At 63.4% G+C, this 22,672-nt stretch overlaps 1 protein-coding gene across 5 annotated transcripts in view; it reads left to right on the forward strand.

The window, feature by feature from the left end:
- The window catches only part of MROH1 (maestro heat like repeat family member 1), a 57,008-nt gene extending 34,764 nt beyond the window's left edge, over window positions 1–22,244 (forward strand). For all 5 annotated transcript variants that reach the window (XM_072851719.1, XM_072851721.1, XM_072851720.1 and 2 more), the window contains 13 exons: window positions 331–483; window positions 1,937–2,091; window positions 2,915–3,080; window positions 3,844–4,040; window positions 11,155–11,292; window positions 12,730–12,844; window positions 14,985–15,131; window positions 16,658–16,846; window positions 18,065–18,217; window positions 18,338–18,472; window positions 18,745–18,847; window positions 19,641–19,706; window positions 21,534–22,244. In XM_072851719.1, coding sequence (XP_072707820.1) covers window positions 331–483; window positions 1,937–2,091; window positions 2,915–3,080; window positions 3,844–4,040; window positions 11,155–11,292; window positions 12,730–12,844; window positions 14,985–15,131; window positions 16,658–16,846; window positions 18,065–18,217; window positions 18,338–18,472; window positions 18,745–18,847; window positions 19,641–19,706; window positions 21,534–21,619 — 1,803 coding nt within the window. In that variant the 3' untranslated portion in view covers window positions 21,620–22,244. The remainder of the gene's footprint in view (window positions 1–330; window positions 484–1,936; window positions 2,092–2,914; window positions 3,081–3,843; window positions 4,041–11,154; window positions 11,293–12,729; window positions 12,845–14,984; window positions 15,132–16,657; window positions 16,847–18,064; window positions 18,218–18,337; window positions 18,473–18,744; window positions 18,848–19,640; window positions 19,707–21,533) is intronic.
- The last annotated feature ends 428 nt before the right edge of the window (window positions 22,245–22,672 follow it).

Raw genomic sequence — 22,672 nt, forward strand, 5'->3', positions numbered from 1 at the left:
GCGGTTGGGCGGTGGCCAGAGCAGAGTTGATGGCTTGGTTGTGCCGTCCCAACCCATCCCCAGACGAGCCCCAGGCTATCTGGCCACGCTGGCCAACAGCGTGGGGCAGGTGGCCTCTTGCCTCCTTCGGGGCTGTGGCCTGGCCCTGGCTCCCCTCCGTTACCACCGATTTGGGCTCGTGGCTGATGCTTCTGCAGGGCACCGAGCCGAGGAACGGGGGAAGCTGCGCGGGGGGCCCTTCCTCCGGGCTCCGCCGGTGTCATCGAAGGGACCGCTCTCTTCAGAGAGCGACGAAAACCTGTTGCTTAACTCCGCTTGCCCTCTCCCTAGGTGATTGGGAAGCGCGTGCCTCCGGACCAGCTGATGAGCCTCCTCCTCGCCATGTTCGAGGGGTTGGCGGACCCCGATAAGAACTGTTCCCGAGCAGCCACCGTCATGATCAACTCCCTCCTCAAGGAGCGTGGAGGTGTCTTGCAGGAGAAGGTAGGCTGCTGCTGCTTGGCCTCGGCGCCGTCCCCGCGGCCCGAACGCAGCCCTGGAGAGGCAGCTCCGGCCGGGTCTCGCTGCCTCCCTCTTTTCCCACGTGCGTAGCCTGATAACTTCCCGCTGGCAGCTCCAGCGGCCGCTTTGCTGGGGGTGATGGGCTTCTCTGGTACAGGCAGGGATGCTCCAGTAAGGGGCAAGCCCTTGGCGGGAGGGTGGTGCCCAGCCCTGATGGAAGAAGGGAGGCGTTTAACCCCTGTCTGAAGCGCCTCTGTATCGGCTGTCGCGTTTCTGGCCGGGGGAAACGGTTGCCCCAAAGCTTTTGGGGGGCTGCCGCTCCTGACCTTCCTCGTTTCCTGTGGGCATGCGTGCTCGCGCTCTCCTCCTCCGTCCTCGCAGCCGGGGAAGGCTGCTGTGTGGTAGGAGGCGGTGGCTGCTGGCGAGGCCGGCTCCGGTCTGGCTCTCGCTCGGGTTGAGGAGTTCAGAGAAGCTCACTTTACCAGAAGGGCTCAGGCTCCCTGTGAAACCTTTGCAAGCTCTGGGGGAGCCCAGGGTTCCTGGCTGGGAAGCCGGTCTGAATGCTTGCAGGGCTTAGAGGTGCTGGACACAGAAGGCTTTTTTGTCTAATCCACTACCTTTAGGGCTAAGCTCCCCCTTTCTCTTGCAGTAATTGGAAACACCAGGTCTCTAGCTACTCCTTGGGCTCGCTTTTGCGCTAGAGCTGCTGCTAAAGTCCTGCTCGCTACCTATTAGCCTCTATCCTACATGGGATTGCTCCAGCTTACATGACTCACCTTTTGGTCAGATCCAGTCCAGCCCAGATCCTGAAATCTGAACTGATGCTAAGCCTCGGAGTCCATGGGGCAGACCTGAGCGCAGCTGGGGACGGAGCGCTCGGCTGCTCTGCACTTAATCTCGGGAATTTGCTGCCAGGCCTGGTCTGCGCATGAACTTCCTATTTGTCTTAACGTGCGTTTTACGGCTTGCAGCGAGTGCCGAGGTGTCTCCCTGCGTTCAGCTCGAGTTCCTCTCAGGAACTCGCTTGCTGAGCTCCTCTCGCTGCAGCCGTGTCAAGGCTGGGGCTTAGCGCGAGTTCCTTGCCAGGAGGCTGTGGCTGGGGGGTTGAGCGTGTCCTTGCTGGGTCCTCTTTCCCCTGGGTCCTCTTTCCCCTGCAGCCTCCCCCGTCTTCTGGGTGGCAGGGTGGGGAAGGATCCTTGACTTCCAGCGAGGTCTCTGGTTCTGCCTGCACCCGGCGAGCAGGGAGACTTCCCTCAGCCGGGAAGATAAACCGCCCTGCCCGATGGTCTGCCCACCCACGCTGTCTCCTGAAGTCCCGTTACCTGCCTGGGCTGCGATCGAGGGGAAGGGACACGCGTGTCCTGTCTGACGGTGACCCCGAGTGCTCGGCACGTCCTGGCCCTCAGCTGGCCGCCGCCGTCTCCTCTTCCCTCAGGTGCCCGACATCATGAGCATCATCCACAGCAAGCTGGAGGAGGTGGACGAGGAGCACATCCGGAAGGCGGCCCAGCAGACGGTTTACATCCTGGCCTCCCAGCACAAGAGCGTGGTGGTGTCCAGCCTGCTGGGCAGCTCGCTGCCCTTTGACAGGTCCTGCCCTGCTCTGCCGCGGTGGCCCGGCACCTGCGCGCGCTCTCGCGGTGCCTGGGCTTCGGAGCAGCTTTCGCCTAAGCTGCAGCTAATCTTTTGGCTCCTTACCCCAGTAATCAGACCCTGCTGGAATTTCCTTTGCGCGCTCGAGGATCGGCACGGCCGCTTGCTGCCGGAGCTGCCTTTCGGGGGGTTGCTGTGCTTAGAGGCGCTGGCGGCGGGAAGTAGCAAAGCTGGCCCCGGAGCACCGAGCGTGGCCGGGGTGCTCGGTGCTGCTTTGCGGAGCAGGCCGCCTACCCCAAAGCTGCTGAACGAGTCGGCGCCAGCCCTGGGCTGAGCCTTGAGCAGATGTTCTCCTCCTCCCCGTACCGTAACTGCCGCTCCGTTCCTTCCAGGGCGCGCGGGGCAAGGCAGGAGCTCTCTGGCTGCTGGTCTCAGGGGAGCCGTGGGGTTTTGGGGTTGCAGGGCGGCTCTGGGTGTTGTCCAAGAGCAGCCGCGGGGTGAGGATCGCAGGGGGCTGCCGTTGAGCCTTCCCCTGCATGCAGCTCCCGTGAGCCACCCAGGACAGCTCTCCTGCCGGGGCTTGCCATTGCAGGCTCCCGCTCTCTACGCCGGCTTTGCCGTCGCGGCGGAGCTGCCGGGCCAGGTGGCTCCTGGCCGGCGGTGACGTGCTCCTCGCCCGCGTTTCTGTGCGGTGGGTGACGTGACCCAGGTGTTCCCTGGCGCGGGGAGGGGGCTGACGCTTGCCGCTCCTCAAACGGGGTAGCGAGTTAACGACGGCGGCCGGTGCCAAAGCAGCGCTCCCCTCCCTCCTCTCCTCCAGCCACGCGTGCACCATGTGGAGGTCCCTGGCCACCGAGCCCACCCTCACCTCGCAGATCCTGGAGCAGCTCCTGGAGAAGGTGAACAGGGACGTCCCGTACAAGGAGAGCAAGTGCTTCCTGCTGGGCAGCGGATCCGAACGCATCGCGACCCCTCTGCCCCTGGCCGTAAGTGTCCTGCTGCCGGCCCTGCCCCGGCCCCGCCGAGGATGCCGTTCCCCGCACCGACACCTGGAACGCTTTTTTTCATTTCCTTGGCTTGGGGGTTTGTGCCAGGCGTGGACTCTGGAAATAACGCATCGCTGTGTAATGCCTATTAGAGCTAATCCACGGGCTCGTAAAAAGCCTCTCAGGTGTCCATCCTCCAGGGAGACCACTTTGCATTTTATCCCTTCAGAAAAAATAAACCCAGCTTGGCAGCTTTCTAAGCGGTAAAGCAGCTGTGAAAATTTCCTCCTCCTCTGAAGGACCAAACGCAGATGGTACAGAATCAGCCGCACTGAAAGCAAACCCTCCTCCCCTCCCCGCTCTGTTTTTAACACCCCTCTATATTGTGCTGTGTAATTACAGCTTTTTAAATTGACCGGAATAGGGCTCTGCGAAGGGCTCTGTGTGTGCGTTGTCTTCCTGCCCATAAAACCTGAGCTCTTGGATCTGCTCTCCTTCCCCAGGTACAGACTTCAAACCTCCCCCAGCTGGAAACACCCAGCTTTCCCGAGGAGCAGCGCTTTTAATAGCAGCCGTGGCTCCGTCGGAGCTGCGCGTGGGATACGGAGAGGTTACGCTGGGGGTAGATGCCGATGCTTTGCTAGACTCGGTGCGGCAGGAAGGAGAAAACCCCCTCTCGCTGCCTCGCTGGGTTATTTACTAACAGACACCGGCGTGGTGCGGGAGATCCCATCCTAATCCTCTTCTCTCGCTCTCTCTCCAGGCCACATGTGCTTTGTATGAGATCATGTCTGCTCCGGAGTCTGGGGCAGCAGTGCTGGGACTCTACCCGCCGTTGTTTGTGACTCTCCTGCTGCGCGTCAGCTGCACCGTGGGTGTCCAGCTACCGAAGAACCTGCAGAGCAGGGAGAGGAGGAGCAGCAGCCACGGCCCGGCCCCCCGGAGCCTCCATCCCTGCAGGTACGGCGGAGCCGGGGCGCTGGGCGGCCGGCGCGGAGGGAACGTGCCTACCTGCCACGTGGAACTCGTTGTTGTTTGTACAAACACCGCGGCGTGTGCTGCGTCCGTAATGGGAGGGCTGGGTAAGAATACCCGGGCCATAACGCCTTAGGTATGACGGCCTGACCTCTGGTGCGGTTTGGGCTCTGGGGTTTGGGGTTTTTCGGTTTTTTTTGGTGTGTTTTCTTCTGCAGCACACAATCTCTAAATTGGGAAGCATTAAATCAGCCGCCTCTGCAGCCGCAGTGGAAGATGTGCTTTTCCGAGCTCGGGCAGCCACAGTGCCAGAGCCCGAGCCCTGCCAGATTGGGTTACGGCTGCAGCCTCCCAAAAAAGCCCCACTGGCTTTCGGGAGCGGGTCTTGGCAGGACCCCCGGGGCTTGCTGGGCACGGCGGGGGCGGATGAGCATTTCTTGGGGAGGGAGGATGGCTCCGCTTCCATGAAGGATGAGGAGGGGAAGCTGGAAAGACCAAACTTTTTTGGCTTTGTCGTGCCGACGGCTGCAGCGTGTCTCGGTCACACCGACTTGCTGCCCGTTGAGCGAACAGAGCCAGGCCACGACGCCGTCTTCTCCCACGCAGAGGTGGGGGAAGAGCTGCCTTGTCCTCCTCCGGTGCTTTCAGCCCGCGGTGCCCCTCACCGCTGAGGAGGAGACCCAGGGTTCTGGGGCGAGGGCTCGGGTCCCCAACAACCACTCTCCCCCCCGCGGCAAGCTGCCCGGCCTCTGCTTCTGCGGATGCTTCTGGCTTGTTCTGCTCCTGCTTGTGGGGCTGCTCTGGCAGAGGGCTTAGAAATTAGTGGCGTTGCCTGTCGCCGGCCTTTAACGAGCTCTCCCCCCACAACCAAGCTCTCCCCCCACAACCCCCAAGCCTGCGCGTGCGGTGCTGAGGATCTCCGTGAAGGTGGGACTTCCCTTCACGCGCAGAGAGCTGCTGCTGGCAGCTTCGCCGTCCCCCAGCCTCTGTCCGCGGCATCCCAACTTGAGCAAAACCATAACGGTTTGGCTACCTCTAGCCAAGACTGTGCCCAACATTAGCACTTTTATTGTCGAGGGTCGGTAAGCGGCCCTCATAGCGTAGCAGAAACACCCTGGTCCCCTTCGGGCTTGGCTCACGTGGGGAAAGATGGGACCTCGCAGGACCCTTTGGGGACCCCGTGGGCTGGGGTATCTGCCTGCCAGGGCCGTGCTCCTCCCCGGAGGAGCTGCCCTGCCCCGGCGCGTAGGGTCGCTGCGTCTTCTGGTCTTGGCAAACGCCTTCAGGTAGCTGCATCGAGTGGCGATGTGCCGGGCGGCAGCAGGGGCGTACGCCGCCCACCTGGGACGCCAACAGCTGCTGCGCTGCCCGGCCTGGCAGGGTGCGATCAGCAGCTTTTTAAAAGGTGGGTTGGGGTCCCGGCCTCTCCCTGGGGCTGGCTCTTCTGCCTTTTAAGAGTGGTGTTGTAAAAATGATTTCTCTGTCGTGAGAGCCTCTGAAACCCCAAAGGGCCCATTGCTGAAGCCAGGTGAGAGTCACCGCCGCTGCTAAATAATCCTCCGCTCGAGCCAAACAGCCCGATTCAAACACCAAAAGGTGTTTGCTGGTGCGGAGCAGCACCGGCGTCGGCCCTGTGCATCTGTCATCTTCCGAAAGTGAGGATGCCGAAAGGGCCTCTGCAAGCGAAGCTTTCCCCTGGCCGCAGAGGAAGAGGAGACCGCTGCAGCCCTCCGCCAGGTCTGGGTGCGCAGGTCCGCGTCCCGCGCGGGGTCCGCATCCGGCGCAGGCTATCGTTCCACGTCGCTCTGAGCCGGCGAGCGCAGCGCTGGCCGACTTGCTGAGCGTCGTCAGCTCCTGGCTGTTTCCAGCAGAGCCTCTGTGCTGGGAGAGGTGGGACGCCACGGAGGCAGAGCCCGCGTTAGGCGCGCTGCAGGGCTCTCGCAGCCCTGGGTGTCAGCGCGGCCCTTCCTGGGAACGTGAGGCTGTAACCCGGGGTGTGGGGGGGCTGCCGGACCCGTGAACGTGTCCCGTCGATGCATGCAGGTCTCCAGCTTCTTGCGGGCACCGCGCCGGGTCGGCTCCACGCAGCGCTCCTGCTGAGCAGCACGGAGGGGTTGCTCTTTTCTCCTGCACCTCTGGGCTACCTTGGGGATGCCTTGGGCTGTAGGAGACAGGACCAGGGCTTGTCTCTTCAGCCTCCGCAGGTGGTGTGGCTGCGAATAAGATGCAAACAGCCCTGCTCCCGCACACAGCGACTCTGCCTGCCTGGGGCCCCTCACGGAGCTGCTCCGGTGCTGGGTGCCGACGCGCATCAGCCGTCCCGGCTGTCGGCACTGCCTGTGCTGGATTTAGTGTCTGAAACAGCACTGGTGCCCCTCGGCCTTCAGCCCCGCTTCTGGTGGCTTGTCTGCCGTGGCGCGGCCGTGGTGTTGCGACCGCAGGTGCCCTCGTCCTGCAGCAAATGGTCCGGCTGATGAGCGGTACCTGCATTTGTGGGTTTCTAGACTTGGGTTTTTTACAGGCTATTAGTCTTGGGGCGGGGGGGGGGAAGCCTGGAGGAGCCCACAACGCCAGCAGACAACGCGGCAGCGAGCTAAAAGGGCTCTAGCAGCACTTGACCGTTCATTTGTCAAAGCCCAACGGTGAAGAAAGGCCGTTTCCTTACCCCGAGCAGAGCGACTGGAACAGTGGCGTTGGGCACACCGAGCAATACCCCCGGTACGGTCTGCGGCCGTACCGCGGTGGGCCCCGTCTTCGTCTCGGAAAGCTGCCGCTCACGCAGAGGGTGACTTTTCCAGTGGGGAGATGTAATGAGTGGAAACAGGTTGTTATGCTGGATGGCAGGGCTGCTATCTGATTAGTGTTTTATTTAGACCACATGTTAGAATAAAATTAAACAAACCCGATGTGTTGGAGGAGCGGGATGGTTAACGCCGAGCGCGGGTTGCCCCGTGGCCGTTCTGGTGCTGGTGGCACTTGCCCCGTCCCCTGGGGCTGTTTTGCACAGCGGCGGCGGTTCGGGCTGGCTTTGTGCAGATCCCCCCAACGGGAGTGGAACCTCGTGCTGCCTTTGTGGCTTTGGGCTCGTGCAGCCAGAACTGTCTGTTCTCGTTGTGCTCTTCCCCCTTAACGGCTCCTGGAAGAGAGGCGCGGGCCGATCCCAGCCAGCCCCCCTACATAACACGGGGAGAGCTGAAGGAAACTCGAAGCAACTGGTTGCTTCCCAGGGAAGGAGACACAGGAGCCAGAAACGACTGCTCTTCCTCCGCAAGCGTCTGGACCCCAAACAGCACTGGGGACACAAACCAGGACGTGCGGAACTGTTGCCAGGACCGCTGCTCCATCCGTGGAGCGGGGCTGGGGCTGGATGAGCCCACGGGCCTCCCCGGGCTCCTGTCTGGGCGCTCCCGCGGCAGCAAGGCAGTTGCCGGTCCTGAGAGCGAACCTTCGGGATGCGAGAGTCTCTGGATCGTTGTTGCAGGAAAAGCTGACGTGCCAACCGGAAGATCGGGAGGAGCCAGCGGCTCTTCGACACACCGCATCCCGGGGGAGCCCCCCGGCCCCTCTCCTGCAGCCCCGGGGGAGCAGCTCTGTTGGGGGCTGGCTCCCTCCTGCTGCCGCTGGTCGAGGCGGCCAGCGTGGTCCCGGGCTTTGCTGGGCAGGATTGTACCGGAGAGGCTTTCTTGCTGGTCCAAGCCCGCAGCTGGCATCACCAGGGCTAGTCCAAACGCGGGTGTGCTGGTGATGCTCCGCTTCGCTCCCTTGGGACCGCAGTCGGTGGGTCACGCGCGGCGTCTGCGTCCTCGAGAAGGGAAAAAGGCTCCTTCATCGCCGCTCCCCAGCCGTGGCCGGCACGCATGCGCTGGGTTGGGTTTCTTAGCGCCACTTCTCGAATCTCCGCTTCATCTCGCAGGTGTTGGTACAGCGTAGTCACGTCCTGGACGTGCATCGCAGCTGCGAGTCCCCGGTGACGTCGCCCGCTTTTAGGGAGCGGGGAAAGGGGCTGCCTCGGCGCCGGCTCCTGCCAGAAACCTCCGGGGACTGACCAGAGGGGCAGGGAAGGGCACGTGGTTCTGCTCCGAGCCCTCTTTCTGCTCCGGCTGCGCGTGGGTGCGGGCAGGTAGCCGTGGCTGCGCGTCCATGAAGTCATCGCTGATTGATGGAGGGGGAACGGTCTTTGTCCAACGCGCAGAAAAACCGCGGGGATGTGAAATTCCAGCCTTGTCCCAGGAGCTGGTTACAATATCAAAGTAATTTCCTGTACGCGTTTTGAATTCTAAGTCTTCATGATATTTAAATGCCAAAGAGAGATGGTAAAGGTGAATATGATAGCTTGGCAGGAAAGGGAGGCTGGAAGACACGGGCTTTTGTTGGAAAGGAAGGAAGTGTCTATAGGACACTGTGGAAAAAGCAAACCTTGTGAATGAACGGCTTTAACCATCTGTCTTGCAGGAGCAGCCTCTGGTTGTGTGGGGCCTAATGCTGCGCTCGCGCCGGGCTTTTTAGCTCTTGTTAAGGAGCGGGAGAGCCTGGAGTTGCAGGCTGGGAGCCGAAACCTCGGGGAGGTTCGAGCGGAGCGGGAATCCCGCAGCCGGCGCGCCGGGGCTTTGTCGGGAACGGTCCCTCCTGAGGAGCCACCCACGAGCACCGGGCTGGTGCCGGGACGTTGCCGGTCAGACCTTGTCCACAACCGAGGAGCTGGTGGGAAGTTCCTCAGCCTTCGCTGGCCTCTGTTGTCCGTGAGCATCTGCCAGGAGGCTTTTTTATTGCTGTTTTCTTATGCTGCAAGACAGTAAATCCCACTGCAGCTTTCTCGGACTAAATTACAGGTTCACCTGTACGCAGGCTTGGAGTGTCGAGGCTTACGGAGTTTTCTTGTTGTTAGTGGTCCTCACGATGCGGCAGGAGGGGGGTCTCCGTTGCCCCAAAGCTGGAGTGCGATTCAGGTTAGGCTCTGGGGGGGGGCTCCCTGCCAGGGAGGGCGAGAACCCCGGGAATGGGCTGAGCGGACTGGAGACGAGCGGCTAAACGCGCTAGGATTAGGTCAGCCTCGTCTTGGGGCAGGGAGACTGTCTTGGTCTCCTGGGGCTGGACAGACCGAGAGCCGGTAAACGCCCAGCGCCGTGGCGGTGTGCGGTGATGATTTCCGCCCTAGGGGGAGCGAGAGCACGGGGATGGGCACGCCGTAGGCAGAGGTACGGCCGTGTATCTGCTGAGCACCGGTGCTGGAGCCCGTTGCAGAGCTCTGCTGTGTCGGACCCGGTCTGCAGGGCCGTGCTGCCCCGGCCGAGGCTGGAGGCGGCTGCTCGGCTGCTGGGGAGCTGAGCTGCCCACGGCTGGGCTGGCAGAGCTGGCAAGCGTCGGGGTCTCCTGCTCCAAACGGGCAGCAGTACGCGAAGCAGACGCCGTACCTCCCCGCTAAACCAACTGCTGCAGCGAAAAAGGAGCCTGGGTTTTATTCCAGGCTGCTGGAAGGGATATTCGAGGTCAGAGACCTGCTCTGTGGAAGGACCTCTCTAAGTGGATACGCTTGCACGTCACTTAGCAATTTCGGCTGCAGCTCGCGGAAAGGAAGCGCTGCAGCTGGCTCAGGGGAGCGGCGCGCGCCGCAGCAGCCCGGGCTGTCTCTAGCTGAAAACCGGTTGAAAAACTCCAAAGGCCTGTGTGGCTGGACTCCAAAACAGTAAAACCAGGACTGTTACGTATACCGGCAGATTGGGGTGGACAGACGGTGGAAGAACGCTTCTGCCTAAGGTTTTATTTAATTAGTAATTAATTCCTTGTTGTCCTGTAGTCTTCATGATGCAGGGATGCTCAAAGCGTGCTGAAAGACTCTCCGCCAGTCTGGGCTTCTCACAAGAGCGGAGCAAGCTAGCTCAGCAAGCGTTCGTGGTCCTGCTTTTCTGTTTGCCGTCACTAACGGGTTAGTGGGCTCCTCCGGGTGGGCTTTGCAGGGCAGACTCGAGGCTTCTGCACCGTCTGCCCCATGGGTCCGGAACCGCGCTGCCTGACCGGCCGCCGTGTGCCCCATGCATGAGAGCAGCGCGGGACCAGCCAGCTCCTGCTCGGGCTCGGGGGATGCAGCGGAGACTCCTTTGCTGTGCCAGGCAGAAAAAGCAAACCTGCGTTCTTCTACTTGTCTTCTTTCCTGCTCCTCGTGCTTTTGCCGTGGGCAGGTGCTCAGCTTTGGCCCTTAAGGGTGCTCCGCTTGTGTGAGTGGGTCCTCCGGGCACTCATCCCTGGAGGAACCCCAGCCCCGGCTCCCGATAAAACATACGGACAAGTGCGGTACAAAACTGCCGAACGGCTCAGGTCTGGCACGGCCGGGTGTGTTTTCCGTGCGTACGGTGGGTCGGTGTTTATTTTCCGTCGTTAGTCTCAACTTGGGACGTGCGCGAGGCGTGATCGGACGGCCTTCGTTAAGGCGAGCCGGGGGTTGCTGGAGGACCCGGCAGCGGCGGAGCCCCAGGGGTGCCCCCACCCTGCAGCCTCCTGGGGCTCGGCGGGGGTGACGGTCCCTCCAAGCACCGGTCCCTTGTCGCCACAGCTTGGCCCATCCCTACGAGAAGCCAAAACAGCAGGAACCCAGCTCGTAAGCCGAAAGGCCTTCGTGTTGAGACACTCTTACTAAATTATGTTTTCTTTGTGTGTGTGGTAACTGCATTCCACTTGCTCGTATTGAAGGCTAAGATTTATCCATTGCTAATATTTGTTTTGTTTTGACAGGATAATGTATGTTTCCCATATGTTGCTCTGTGCTTGCAGCAAAATAATCCCTACCTATAAAATATTAATGCAAAAAAACCCTCCTTAAAGTAGTTCTGGACTTCTTTACTTTTCAGTCTATTGTCTTGGATCGCTTTAACGGCAAACGTCACGGTGTAAATGGAAGTAGCAGTGAGTTATGGGCTCGTCTCACTCCAGCTAAAGCCCTCGCATAACTCATCCCGTCCTCAAGCCCCCGAACGCCTGCCGCGTGTCCCAGCGCTCCCCGGGCAAGAAGTTCCCCCGTCTGCCGCCCTGCGACCTGCCAGGCAGGCAGGGCTGCAGGCAGGGCAGGCAGCCTGCCCTAACCGAACCGCCGTGCTCCTCTCCCCAGCTGTGCCGTGGAAACGCTGAAGGTCATGCTGCTCCGGGGGGGCAGCGAGGAGGTCGCCAGGGCCGTGGGCAGCGCCGGCGGCTGGGAGCTGATGGCGAGTCCAGAGAGGCACCACGACGGGATCACCGTGCTTGCCCGGTAAGACGCTTGCGCCGTGCACCGGTTCTCCGTACCTGCTCTAGCTCTGGTGCAAGAGCTGCACCGCGGCCGCCGAGAGTGGGACAGCACCCCGTAGCAAAGGGGAGGGGGTGTGCCGTGTCCCGGGGGAGCTGCGGTGCGTCAAAGCCCACGGAGGGTCTCGCTGGCTTCCCGCAGCAGCACCGAGGGACTGGCGGTGGGGCTCTGCCCTGCTGCCCACCACAGGGTGGCCAGCTCCGTCCCCAGCTCGCTGGAAGCAGCGCAGGTGGGGAGCCCACGGGGGATGAGCTGTGTTCCTGGGAGCGCGGTGAGGCTGCATGCAGCTGGTGCCTGCCGTCGTCGGCCCCGCTGCGGTGTGCCTGCCGGCGTGCCCCTCGCCGGGGCTGCGCGGCAGCTCTTCAGGCACATCAGCCAAACCTCTGCTGCTATCAGCTGCTTCGCTGCGCTCCTGTCAGGGCTCAGGCTTGCTGTTCCCGTCTAACCAAGGTATGACGGACACCAAAAGGTCTTGGATGGAAATTTCTTTTTCCTTTCGCTGCTGCTGAAATGTCCTTGCGGTTCATCGGGTGTTGCAGCAGCATCCGGTCCCCGTAGACGGCTGCCTGGCGGCTGCCTGTCCTTCCCGCGGCTGCTGCGCAACCTCGTGCCAACAGCAGCAAGTTTGGTGCGAGGCCGAGGGATGGCCGCGGCCCGTGGTCCGGTTCGGTGGAGCCTGGTTCAGCCGGGGACTTCACTGTCCCTCCACCCAGCGCCATTAATAGCTCTTGGACGGCTGCGGAGGAGACGAGCAGTTTGGGATTTTCCAGTATTTGCAAAAATGCTTTATTGAACCTCCCAAACACTTGAGGGTGTCTCATCCAAAACAAAAACCGTCCCTCCTGGCCAAGGTCTGCCGGAGCAGGCTCCTGCCAGGGTGCCTGGCGCGCACCGGGCGTGGGCTCGGTCCTGCCCTGCGCTTCATCCCCAGGTGAGCGGGTGGCAGGAGGGGACGGTGCCAGGCCAGGGCCACCGGCTTTTCTGTCCCGGATGTCAACGTGCTGGTTCTGCGCAGCAGCAGGACGCCGAGGCGTGAAAGGCGGGTAGCGCAGGCAGCTCTCCTCGCTCCACGTGCACAAGCGGAGCGACGGGAGCTGCCTGCGCTGCCTGCTCAGCTGCCCGTGGCCCCGCTGCTGCTCACGGTGCTCAAAGCACCCCGGCCTGTGGTTGCCCAGCCTGTGGCACGGGAGGAGGTGGTGCTCAGCGGAGGCACGTTGTGGCAGCCCACCGATGCCCCACGGCACAGGGCTCGGTGCCAGCACCTCGCTGTGCTTGGCAGCTTGCAGACCCCTGGGCGGAGGGGCTCGCCGGCTTCCTTGAAGCCCCCCGGGGTCCAGGGACCGCCCGTAGCCCCTGGTACGGGCAGCCGGCACGGGTGACGCGTGCCGCTTCTCTTCCCAGCGCAATGGCACGACACGCCGGCCCCCGGCTCCCCCTGATCGTGAAGAACCTCGTCCCGACGCTGAGCAGCGTCTTCGACAGCCAGAGGATCACCACCACCGCCTTCTTCGCCGAGGTGAGCAGGGGGTGTCGTGGGGAGGCGCAGCCGCGCGGCTGAGCCACCGCTGCAGGCTGGCTCCTGGCCGTCCGTCCGTCTTTCCCTGCCCGGCTGGAGAGCAGCCGGGATGAGGGTTAAGCTGCAGCAGGGCTCTGCCTGCAGCAGGCTCTGCCTGTCCTCCTCGGCTTCCCGACCCTCCGGTAGAGGGGATGGCAGAGAAGCGCTTGCAGGAGTCCAACTCTGAACACATCACCGCCATGAGCCAGCAAACCGTAACTCCGTCCTTACGTACCACCCTAAGGAATGAAGTGACTCAAGTCCTTTCCCCTCGCCGGCAGCGCAGCCAGCAGACTGTAACACTATCTCTCCGTACATACCATCTTAAAGCCCTGGGCCACTCGAGGAGTTTTTGTTACATAAAGGAGCACCTTATGCCAACAATGCAGAACTATATCCCCCCTTATAAACCACCTTTTAAATTCTCAGCTGCTTAAGCAGCCTGGGATTAAGGCACTGTTTTTATTTTCTGTTTGGCTGGGGGAGCTGCCGGCCCGGCTCTTGGAGCCTGTCCCAGAATCTGCTTTAGTTTTGGAGTGTGGTTGGCTCTCTGCATCCTTAAAGGGTTTAAAATAGCAGCTTTGCCTCACCGTGGAGCTGGAGGGGAAGGAAGCAAATGCCTGTGTCTCCCTCTCTCAAAACTGATGAGGTGAGAGCTCAGTCCCTTTTCTCTCGGCCGTGCCAGTGACGGAGATGACAGAGGGGAAGCGAGGAGGGGAACGGCCACTGGGCTGGAGCAGCAGGAAGACGGGCAGCACGGGGCCGGTGTGCGGCAGCCTCCGCTCCCCCGGCCTCCGCAGAGCCCCCCGGCCGGCAGCGGAGGTGCAGCCGCTGCCCTGGGATGGCAGTCACTGCCCCGTCCCAGCGGGACGGGGGGCTCCGCGCCAGCCCCGGGACCCCAGCTCTGGGGTGCCGTCGGCACCTGCGTGTGGCTACCGGCAGCCCACGGCGTCCGGCCCGAGCTCTGTGCCTGCACCGTGGTTGCCTGCGTGTGGATCAGGCTCCGGGGTGCCGGGGTCTCATGTCGTGGGGTCCCTCTCAGCCCCGGGGCTCCTGGTCTCTCCGCGGTGGTGGCAGGAGACGGGGGGTGCGTCTGGGGAGCCCCCCGCCACGGCTGGAGCCTGGGGCGGCCCCGCTGACCCCCTGCCCTGGGGCCGGGCAGCAGCAGAGAGCAGGGCTCTGCCCGAGAGGAGCTAAACCCCAGAGCAGCCGCGCTGGAGGTTGTTCCCCAGCAGTGCCCCGTCGGCGCTGGGCTCCTGCCGACCTTGCCGCTGCCGGCGGTTAAACCTCCTTTCCATAAAGCGGAGCCTGATCCATCCAGGATGAGCTGGGCCCCACCGGGGAGGGCCAGCAGCGCTCCTTGGAGCACGTCCCGCTTCCGTACGTGGCTCTCCCCACGACCCGGGGGCTCGGTTAGGAGGGTCAGCGAGAGAGCAGCCCTGCTGTCTCCCTCCAGCCAGGTCTCCTGAATCAGTCTCCTTGAGTCTCTGCCTGGCCGGCTCCTCCCAGCACCGCTCAGAGCTCTCCGGCAACGAGGAGCTGCTCGCCAAAAGCTCCGCTTCTGCTGCTGCTCAGCCGCTGGGGATGCTCCCGGTGGCTCCGGGTGCCCCTGCACTGCTCTGGAAGAGCAGCTGGCGGTGCCGCTGGCTGCTCCCCAGCCCAGGGGCTGGGCTTTGGCCCTCCATCCCTGTAAATGCCCCAACTTCTTCGTAGCCCACCTCATCCCACCTGGCAGGCGATCTCGGGGGCGAGGATTTTGCTTTGGTGTAGGCTGCGTGGGTTTCTCCTGGTGCTTGCCCGGGCTTCCCGCTTCTTCCCAACTCGGGGTCCTCGTTTTTCTCAATTTACGTGTTACAAATGATTGCGGGTTCCCCAAATCCAAGGGCCTCCCTAGGGGTGCAGGAGCTGAGGGCTCCCCTAGCCCTGCCTCCGGATGGCGTGGATACGGAGTGAGGGTCTGCGGGAGCTGGGGGGGCAAATCAAGGCTGCTGGGGCTCTTTCTCGGGGTAAAGGAATAAGAGCATCTGAAACACAGCCATCGTCTCCCTCGTGGGTCGCGGAGCCCCTGTCCTCTGGATGCTGAGGCTCTCTTCTGCTTTAGCTCCTCAATAGTAACGTGGTGAATGACCTGATCCTGCTGGAGACCATCATGGATAACATGACGGGGAGGCAGAAGGACGCCTGCATGTTGGTGCGGATGCTGGCTCTCCGGGGGCTGGGCAACATCGCCTCCGGCTCGCCGGAAAAGGTGAGAGCAAACTCGGCGCTGCTCGGCCCGAGAGTCCCGGCCGGGGCTGGGTGGGAGAAGGGAGCACGTAGCCGCCGGGATATGCTGCTGGTCAAAGACAGGGTGGGTCTTCAGACACGCTTTAGGAGGTATCTTGATAAAAGCCTGGCTTGGAGGAGAGCCTGGCACCCCGGGGGGAGGCTGGCTGGTCACCCGTGGGGCTGCCCGCCCAGGCAGCAGCATGGCGCCTGCGCAAGACCTGCGAGCCCAGCGCTCCTTCCTGCTGCCGCGGTGGTTTTGCCGGCTGACAAATGGATCCTTAAAAGCAAAGCGATCCCCTGTCCCGACGACGGGGTTCGGGCAGGAGTCGGTATCCCCGCTCTCCAAAGTGAAGCGCTGCGGGGAGGGCAGGCACAGGGCGCTCTGGTCCCCGCCGGGATCCAGATGCACCTTGCAGCTGGGAAGCGGCAGCTTAAACCCCCTGTCCTGCCCGGGAGAGGAGCCGCCGCCGCAAACCCCACGGGCGTGGGAGCATCGGGCTGCCTGGGGCTGCCGGCCTGAGCCCGCAGCTCTCCTTACCTGACGGCTGGTCGGCGGCAGGGCGGGGGCTCGGCAGGCGCCCCGCTCCTGTGCTTGCCCGTGCCAAACCCTGGGAAGAGACCACGGGCGGGCCAGCCCCAAGACAGGCGCTACACTACCATGATCTGCTGCTAAAATATAAGTAGCTACTAAAAATGCCGTTCTGCTGGCGTAGCCCGGTCAGAGCCGCTGCTCTGACGGCATCCGGCACTCTGGGCTGCGCGAGCCGGAGCGCTGCCCCGGGGAAGCAAGAAACCATCAGCGCTGACAGCACAGCCCGGCGAGGATGAGGAGGGCGGAGATGAGCCCGTGCAATTAGGGCGATGGCAGAGACGAGCTGTTGCCGGCTCCTCTGCTCGCCCCAGCCGGAGCGCAGCCGCGTTTCCAGCCCATCGGGAGAGCCGCCTCCCGGACCGTGCTGCGGATGCTCCCGTCCCTGATCTGCTCGGGCAGCCCGGAGCGATGCCAGCCTGGCGAGGCTGGGCAGGCAGGGGTCTGGGCGAGCTCCAGGGCTCCTACCGGCCCGGGTGGCTCAGGGACAGCAGTCCGTCTGTCCATCCTTGCCCCTTACAGCGGGGCTCTGTAAGCCACGCTGGGTAGCACGGCGCAGTTTGCAGAGTCGAGCGCTCGGAGTTAAGCGATGGCAGAGTTAACGTGGCTTATGCAAACTTAATTTCCCCCTTTGCTGTGTATACACCAGCTCTAATTACACGGTGAAATACTGCATTGATGGTTCCAGCAGGAGGGGAACCGGTGACTGCGGTAAGCAGTTACCGCGTGCAATGACTGGCCTGTGCCGAAGACGCTTTGCCTGCGGCGGTCGTAATTTGTCTCCTTCCAGCTCTTTCTGGCTGGAAGCGCGGCGTGGGGCAGGAGCCTGCTGCAGGGCGCCCAGGGGACGTGTCCCCGCCAGCCCCCCTGCCAGGCTCCCCCCGCGGCGACCACTTTTCTTGCCGCTTCCCTCGCAGGTGAGGAAGCACGGGGCCAAGCTCCTGGCATCCATGGTCAACGGCATGGATGACAAAGACGACCCCCACAACCTGGTCGCGCTGGAGGCCATGTCCAGTCTCTCCAAGCTCCTGGATCACGTGGAGGACAGAGACGTCCAGTCCATGCTCCTGCACATCGCCATCAGGATCCGGCCCTTCTTCGACAGCGTAAGGCAGCGCCCCGGCTGTGCCAGGGAAGCCGAGCTCGTGCCTTTGCTGGCGTGTCTGAAACGGCTCGTCTGCCGAGCCAGAACCCGCTTAACGCAGGGGATGTGTGCGGGAGGAGCAGGAGGCTGCTTGGATGCTGCGGGGCACATCCCTGGGCGCAGGCAGCGCTGCGGAGCTGGGGGAAGGAGGTCGGGGCGCCGCGTCCCCAGCTGGGAGCTCAGCACGGGCTGCGTGAGGACGCGGCGCGGCTGGGAAGCAGAGGTGCCCGTTGTGTTGTCCGCTTGGACCTCGACTCCTCCCGGGCAGCAGGAAGCTCTGGGCGCGGGGCTGAGCCCGAGCTGGGTTACGTGGGTGCCCTGGGGTAGGAGCAAGGGCAGAGCGAGGCCGGGGGGAGCAGGGAGGTCCTCTGTGGGTGTCTGTCCCAGGGGGTTTTGCTGCCTTTAGCAGTCTCTGTTCCCCTCCAAAACCCCTCCAGCATCACCACAGGGAAGTTTGATGCTTCTCCCGCTCAGCTCGCAGCCCGTCCCTGGGCTTGAGCCCGGTCCTCTGCTCCTGCGCTGAGCTGCTGCCGTCCCGCCGGAGCGTCCCCCCTTGGCCAGGCCCTTGCTGCGCCCCACGCTCCGGCTTCGGGGGCGTCATCTTCTCTGCTGCTCCCTCTGGCCGGAGCAGAACTGCAGCCAGGAGTTCCCCGGCTCCCTCCCCAGCTCTGCGCCGCTGCTCTGCCCCTGCTCAGCACCCCCGGCCCCGAGCTCGGTCCCCAGCACCTCCCGGGTGCTTCCTGCCAGCTGGTGGGGGGCTCCAGACCAGCAGGAGCAAACGGGGATGACGGTGGCCGAAATTTGGGATGAAGAGGCGGGGGGCTGTGTTTTTGTGGAGTCATTAGGTGGGAGGGAGTAAATTTACACCCCCAACAGAGCCTGTCCTCAGCCCATGGCTGGTTTTGTTATTTCCTGGTGAAGGATCATCTAAAATGGTTTTCAAAAAACAAATAAAAAAAAAAAGCTGAGGTCCTGCAGCTGAGGACCAGGGCAGCCTGGGAAGGGGGTGCTGAGGGTTCGGGACAGACGGCAGCGTTTCTCTTGCTGCTCCGGTGCCCTCCAGCCTGAGAAGCGAGGCGATGGGTGGTGGGAGCAGCGCTGCCAGGCACGTCCCCCGAGGCGGGAGATGCCCAGCGCAGGTCGGTTCCCGCTGAGCCCTGCTCGTCCCCTCTGCCCGCAGGAGCAGCCTGACCTCCGCCAGTCGTCCATCGTGCTCTTCGGCAACCTGACCAAGTTCAGCGAAGGCAGCTGCGAAGTCTTCTTCGAGCAGATCCTGAACGGGCTGGTGACGCTGCTGCTGCACCTCCAGGACCCGAAGCCGGAGGTCGTCAAAGTGAGTGTCCCGCTGCCCGTGCTGGCCGGCAGGAACGGGGGTCCTCTGCCTCAGCACGGGCATCCTGCGAGGCGCCGAGCTCTCGAGAGCCCGCTGCAGCCTTCCCTCCCTGTGCCGCAGGCCTGCAAGTTTGCTCTGCGCATGTGTGGCCCCAGCATGGGCTGCGAGGGGCTCTGCGACATGTTCCTCAACCACCTGCGGGAGGACAGGAGTCTGCACTACGGCGAGTTCATGAACAACGTCTGCAAGCACCTGGTGAGCGGCTGCCAGAGCCCGTGGCACCGGTGCCGGCACTGCCGGCGGGGCTCGGCGCAGCCCGGCGGGGCTCGTGCGGGGGCCGCTGGTCCGTAAGGTCCTCTGGGTCCTGCCGCTGCGTCCCCCCAGGGCAGGGCCCCCCCAGCCCCAGTGTCTTCCTGGAGTGACCTCGGCCTCCCCAGGAGCTCCGGGCTTGCAGGAGATGGTGCCAGTGCTGCAGGCAGCCGGTCTCGTGTCCTGCGTGACTTCCTCGGTGGCTCTTTCTCCCCTAGATGCAGAGCTACCCGGAGATGCTGAACCGCCTGATCTTAACCAACCTGTTCTACTTCAAGAGCAACTGGGTGGACATCCGAGCAGCTGCGCCCATGTTCATCGGTAAGGTTGCGCTGGGGTCCTGCTCCCAAGCTGCTCCTCGGGTTTCGCGTGGGTGTCCCCTCCCCAGAAGGGGTGCGTACCTGTCCCTGTTGTCCTGGGAATGCTTTTGGTCCCCGCTCTGCTGGGAGGGCACGGCGGATGAGCAGGGCTGCTGGAAACGGCCGGGTCATCGGGTGCCTCCGTCCCGCAGAGCACCGACCTGCGTCTTGCTGTGCCCAGGCCAGGGGGCAGGCACTCGTGCGATGTCCCCGGGTGGTGCCAGCACCCCAGGAACTTTTCTCCAGCCGCTTGCCACTAATGCTGGCTGGGTGTACGGTGTCTGCTGTGACCAGCTGAGGTGGAAAGCACGTGGCCGGGTCGTGCCATGGTTTGGGTGACGACCTGCCATGGGCAATGCCCGTAGAGACCCTGGTTTGCAGCAGCACCGGGCTGCCTGTGGGCTGCACCCAGCCTTGCTTTTACCCCTTGAAGTTTGCACGTGGGGGGAGGTTTTGCTGCTTTCAGCGCAGACCTCGGCTGCGCCCAGCGATGCTTTAGGACAGGTTACCGGAGCTGCAGGAGGCAGAAACGCTGGCAGGCGACTCCTTAGGGCGCACGTTAGACAACGTGTGTACAGCACTGACGGTGGTCCTCACCTGAGCGGCTGTTGCGGGGTTTCTGTTGAGGTGCCGCACAGCACACTGACGCAGGGACAAGTGACCTGGTGCGCGGCAGCGTGCCGCCGTTGCCTCCTCGGATGTGGGGCTCCTCGGTGGGATCCAAACCAAGCCCTGACTCTGAAATTCTTCCTCAGGCTTCCTTGTGCTGCACGTGGACGAAGACCACTGTCAGCAAGTGGACCTGGACCAACTCATTTCGGGTGAGTAGGTGCTGCCACCCGCAGCTTTCGCTGCTGGGGAGCGGGGACTCGCCTCTGCCCGCTGGAGCCGGAGCTCAGCCCCGTGAGCTGGGGCTCCCCAGCCTCTGGGGCTGCTGGGCCCGAGGCTCCTGCTCGGCTCTCGGGGCCGGGGCACGGGCAGCGCCTGGGGCAGCCTCCCACGGGCCCCCGGGCACCAGCAGCTCAGGGGCTTTAGGCTATCGCAGAGGGACGAGGCTGCAGTGGGATCCCGCTCCCTCCCAGATGCGCCGGTGTGGTGAGATCCAGCGCTGTCCCCAGGCAGCACTGGGGTGAGCCGGGGGACACGGGGAACGTCCCCGACCCCGTGGTCGGCCCGTGAGGCCAGAGCCGTGGCCAGGCTGAGCCCAGCACCTGCGGGCACCGGACATGGGGGGGGGCCTGGGCTGGAAAGCCAAGGTGCTGTGAGGGGCCGAGCAGTCGGCGTGGGGATGCTGGGGTGGCAGTGGGTCTGCACCCTGCGGGCATCCCGGGTCCGAGGTTGCAGCTCGCCTGGGAGCGGGGCTCTGCTGGTGGGTGCTGGGCGAACCCCGAGCCCCGCATCCAAGCACGGCTCTACCCGGCTGCTCCTGCCCCGGGCGTCTGTCGGGGCTCACGGGGCATTTGCAGTGGCTTAGCGTAAGCAGGAGGGGACTCGCAGCGTTTGTTTGCAACGTGTTAACCGTTAAAAGGCAGAGTAAAGGCTCATTATGAAGGGCTAATAAAAAGTCGACTTGAAGCTGGTGGCATTTTGGAGCAGAGTTAAGTAATTTTCCTGGATTTCAGGGATTTTTTCCCTGTCACTAGTGACCTCATAGTATATAGTAATGCATGGAAACTTTTGGATTGTTCCAAGGGAGCTTAAAAAACACTAAAAAAGGAAAAACTATCTTTCCGTTGGCTCCCTGAGCCCTTCCAGAAGAAAGAGGCCTGTCTGTTTGAAACAAGTGAAAGATAATCTGCCTGTGTGTGAGTAATCGCTGGAGCGAGCAGGCCTGGATTGGGTTGCGCGAGCTTCCCGTGTTGAGTGGCTCAGCCGCACGGGGTCCGGGGGGGCTTCGGCGTTACAGCCCGCCCCGGGGCACCCCCGCGGCTGGGCCCGGCGAGGCACGAGGATGCCGCGAGCGGGAAGCAAGCGGGCACATAAATCAGGGGAGCCTGGCTCGCCGCGGGAGCGGGGGGGATCGGGAGGGAGGCGAGGGCTCGCCTGCGCCGGGTAAACAAGCTACTGGAAAAATATTATTATACTTTTACTGCTAGGAAAAACTACCTGGATTGTTTTCTTACTACCGGGAGCTGTTCCAGGCATTAGGAAATCGTGCTGATAGGGGAGGCTTGGCTCGGCAAGCGTCTGCACGGCCCCGCGGGCCCCCGGCCGCTCAGCTCTGGGCTCCGCTCCCCTCCCTGGCCTCGGACCCCTGCGCTGGGGCCCTTTCCCTCCCCAGGGCGGTGCAGGAGGAGCCCCACCAGTTTGAGCCCCACGCCCCGGGGAGCCCTCCCAGTCCCACCGCCCCAGGGCGCAGGGCCAGCAGCCTCCGCAGCGCCATCCTGCTGGTCCCCGGGCTGGTCCCCGGGCTGCAGAGCTGGGGGCTCCTGGGTGGCTGAAGAGGACTTAGGGTGCCTGTTCTCCCCTGGGGTGTGTGACGGGGCTGGAGCAGGGGAGGGGGCTGGCAGAGGGGCCCAGCATCCCTGGGACTGGAGTGGAGTTTCTCCCTCCTTGTGTGATGGAGCAAAGCCAGGATGCGGCGAGGGCCAGGGGCGGGTGGCCATGGCCCTGTGGCCCCTGGCACGTCTGTGCTCTGCTCCTTCCAGCTCTGAACCTGCTCCTGAAGGACCCCGTCCCCGCTGTCCGTGTGAAGGTGGCAGAGACGCTGGGCCGCCTCGTCAGGATCCTGTGAGCCCCGGGACGCCCCAGCTCCGCTGCAGCAATAGTTGGGTCGGCTTCTCGCCATGAGCCCCACGGCCTGGGGCCCCCACAGGCGCTGCCACGTCTTCCTGCATCGAGCACCTGCCTGGGGCCTGGCTCGCCTGCCTCCGCGGCAGCCCCATCGTCTTCCTCTACTCTCGCCAGCCTGCGGGAGCCTGCCCAGCCCAGCGCCTCCGCTGCCCCGTTCCAGGGCCGGCTCGGCCTGGCCGGGGCACTTGCGGTGGCCGGAGGACACGCTGGGGACACAGCTCCTCTCTGCGGGCTGCTGCACGGGGTCCTGGTTGACTTACGGGATGAGGGTCCTGGGCAGGGGACCTCGGTGGCAGCGTGTGGAGGGAAGGGGCTGCAGCCAGCCTGGAGCCACGGGCAGGCAGGGTCCCTCGTCGCTCTCTGCATGGCTCCCACTCAGCTGGGAGCAGGACTGAGCCTGAGCCCCCCCAGCTGCCTCCAGCCCCTCGTCCCACCCTGCTGCTCCCCGATGCTGAATGCCAGGGTCCTGCCCCCCTGGGGCCCTGCTCAACGAATGTGACTGTCCTCTCAACACACATGTACATAAACATATTTTTAAATAAAGCTGTTTGCTCCTCAAGCGTTGTGGTGGGGTGAAGAGGCGGGGTGGCCCCCCTGCCCCTGTGTGAGCCAGGTCATGGCGGGGGCTTGGGCGAGCCTGTGGCACAGGGGAAACTGCCGGCCGCGCAGGGATCCCCTTTGGAGGAAGATGCTGGGTCTCTTCTCCCCCCTCCTTGCCAAAGGGGAAGCCCAGCGCTGGCCCTGGCTCCACTCATGGGGCCCCCCCGAGCTGGTCCTGCCCCGTGCGAGTGGCGCTGGTGGTGCCCCTGCTCCTTGCCGTGGGTTTCTGTCCCTACACTGGAGCCCCCTGCTCTGGTTCTTTTTCTCCTTTGGCTTCTGATCCTGTTCCAGTTCCTGCTGCTCCTGGCCCCGCTCTGCTGCCTGGGCTCCTTCGCTGGGATGTGTGTGATACGGGGAGCAGGGGGCTGGGCGGGTGCCTCTGTGGGCGCTTCCT

The sequence above is a fragment of the Ciconia boyciana genome, chromosome 2 (genome assembly GCF_034638445.1).
Source record: "Ciconia boyciana chromosome 2, ASM3463844v1, whole genome shotgun sequence".
Classification (NCBI taxonomy): domain Eukaryota; kingdom Metazoa; phylum Chordata; class Aves; order Ciconiiformes; family Ciconiidae; genus Ciconia; species Ciconia boyciana.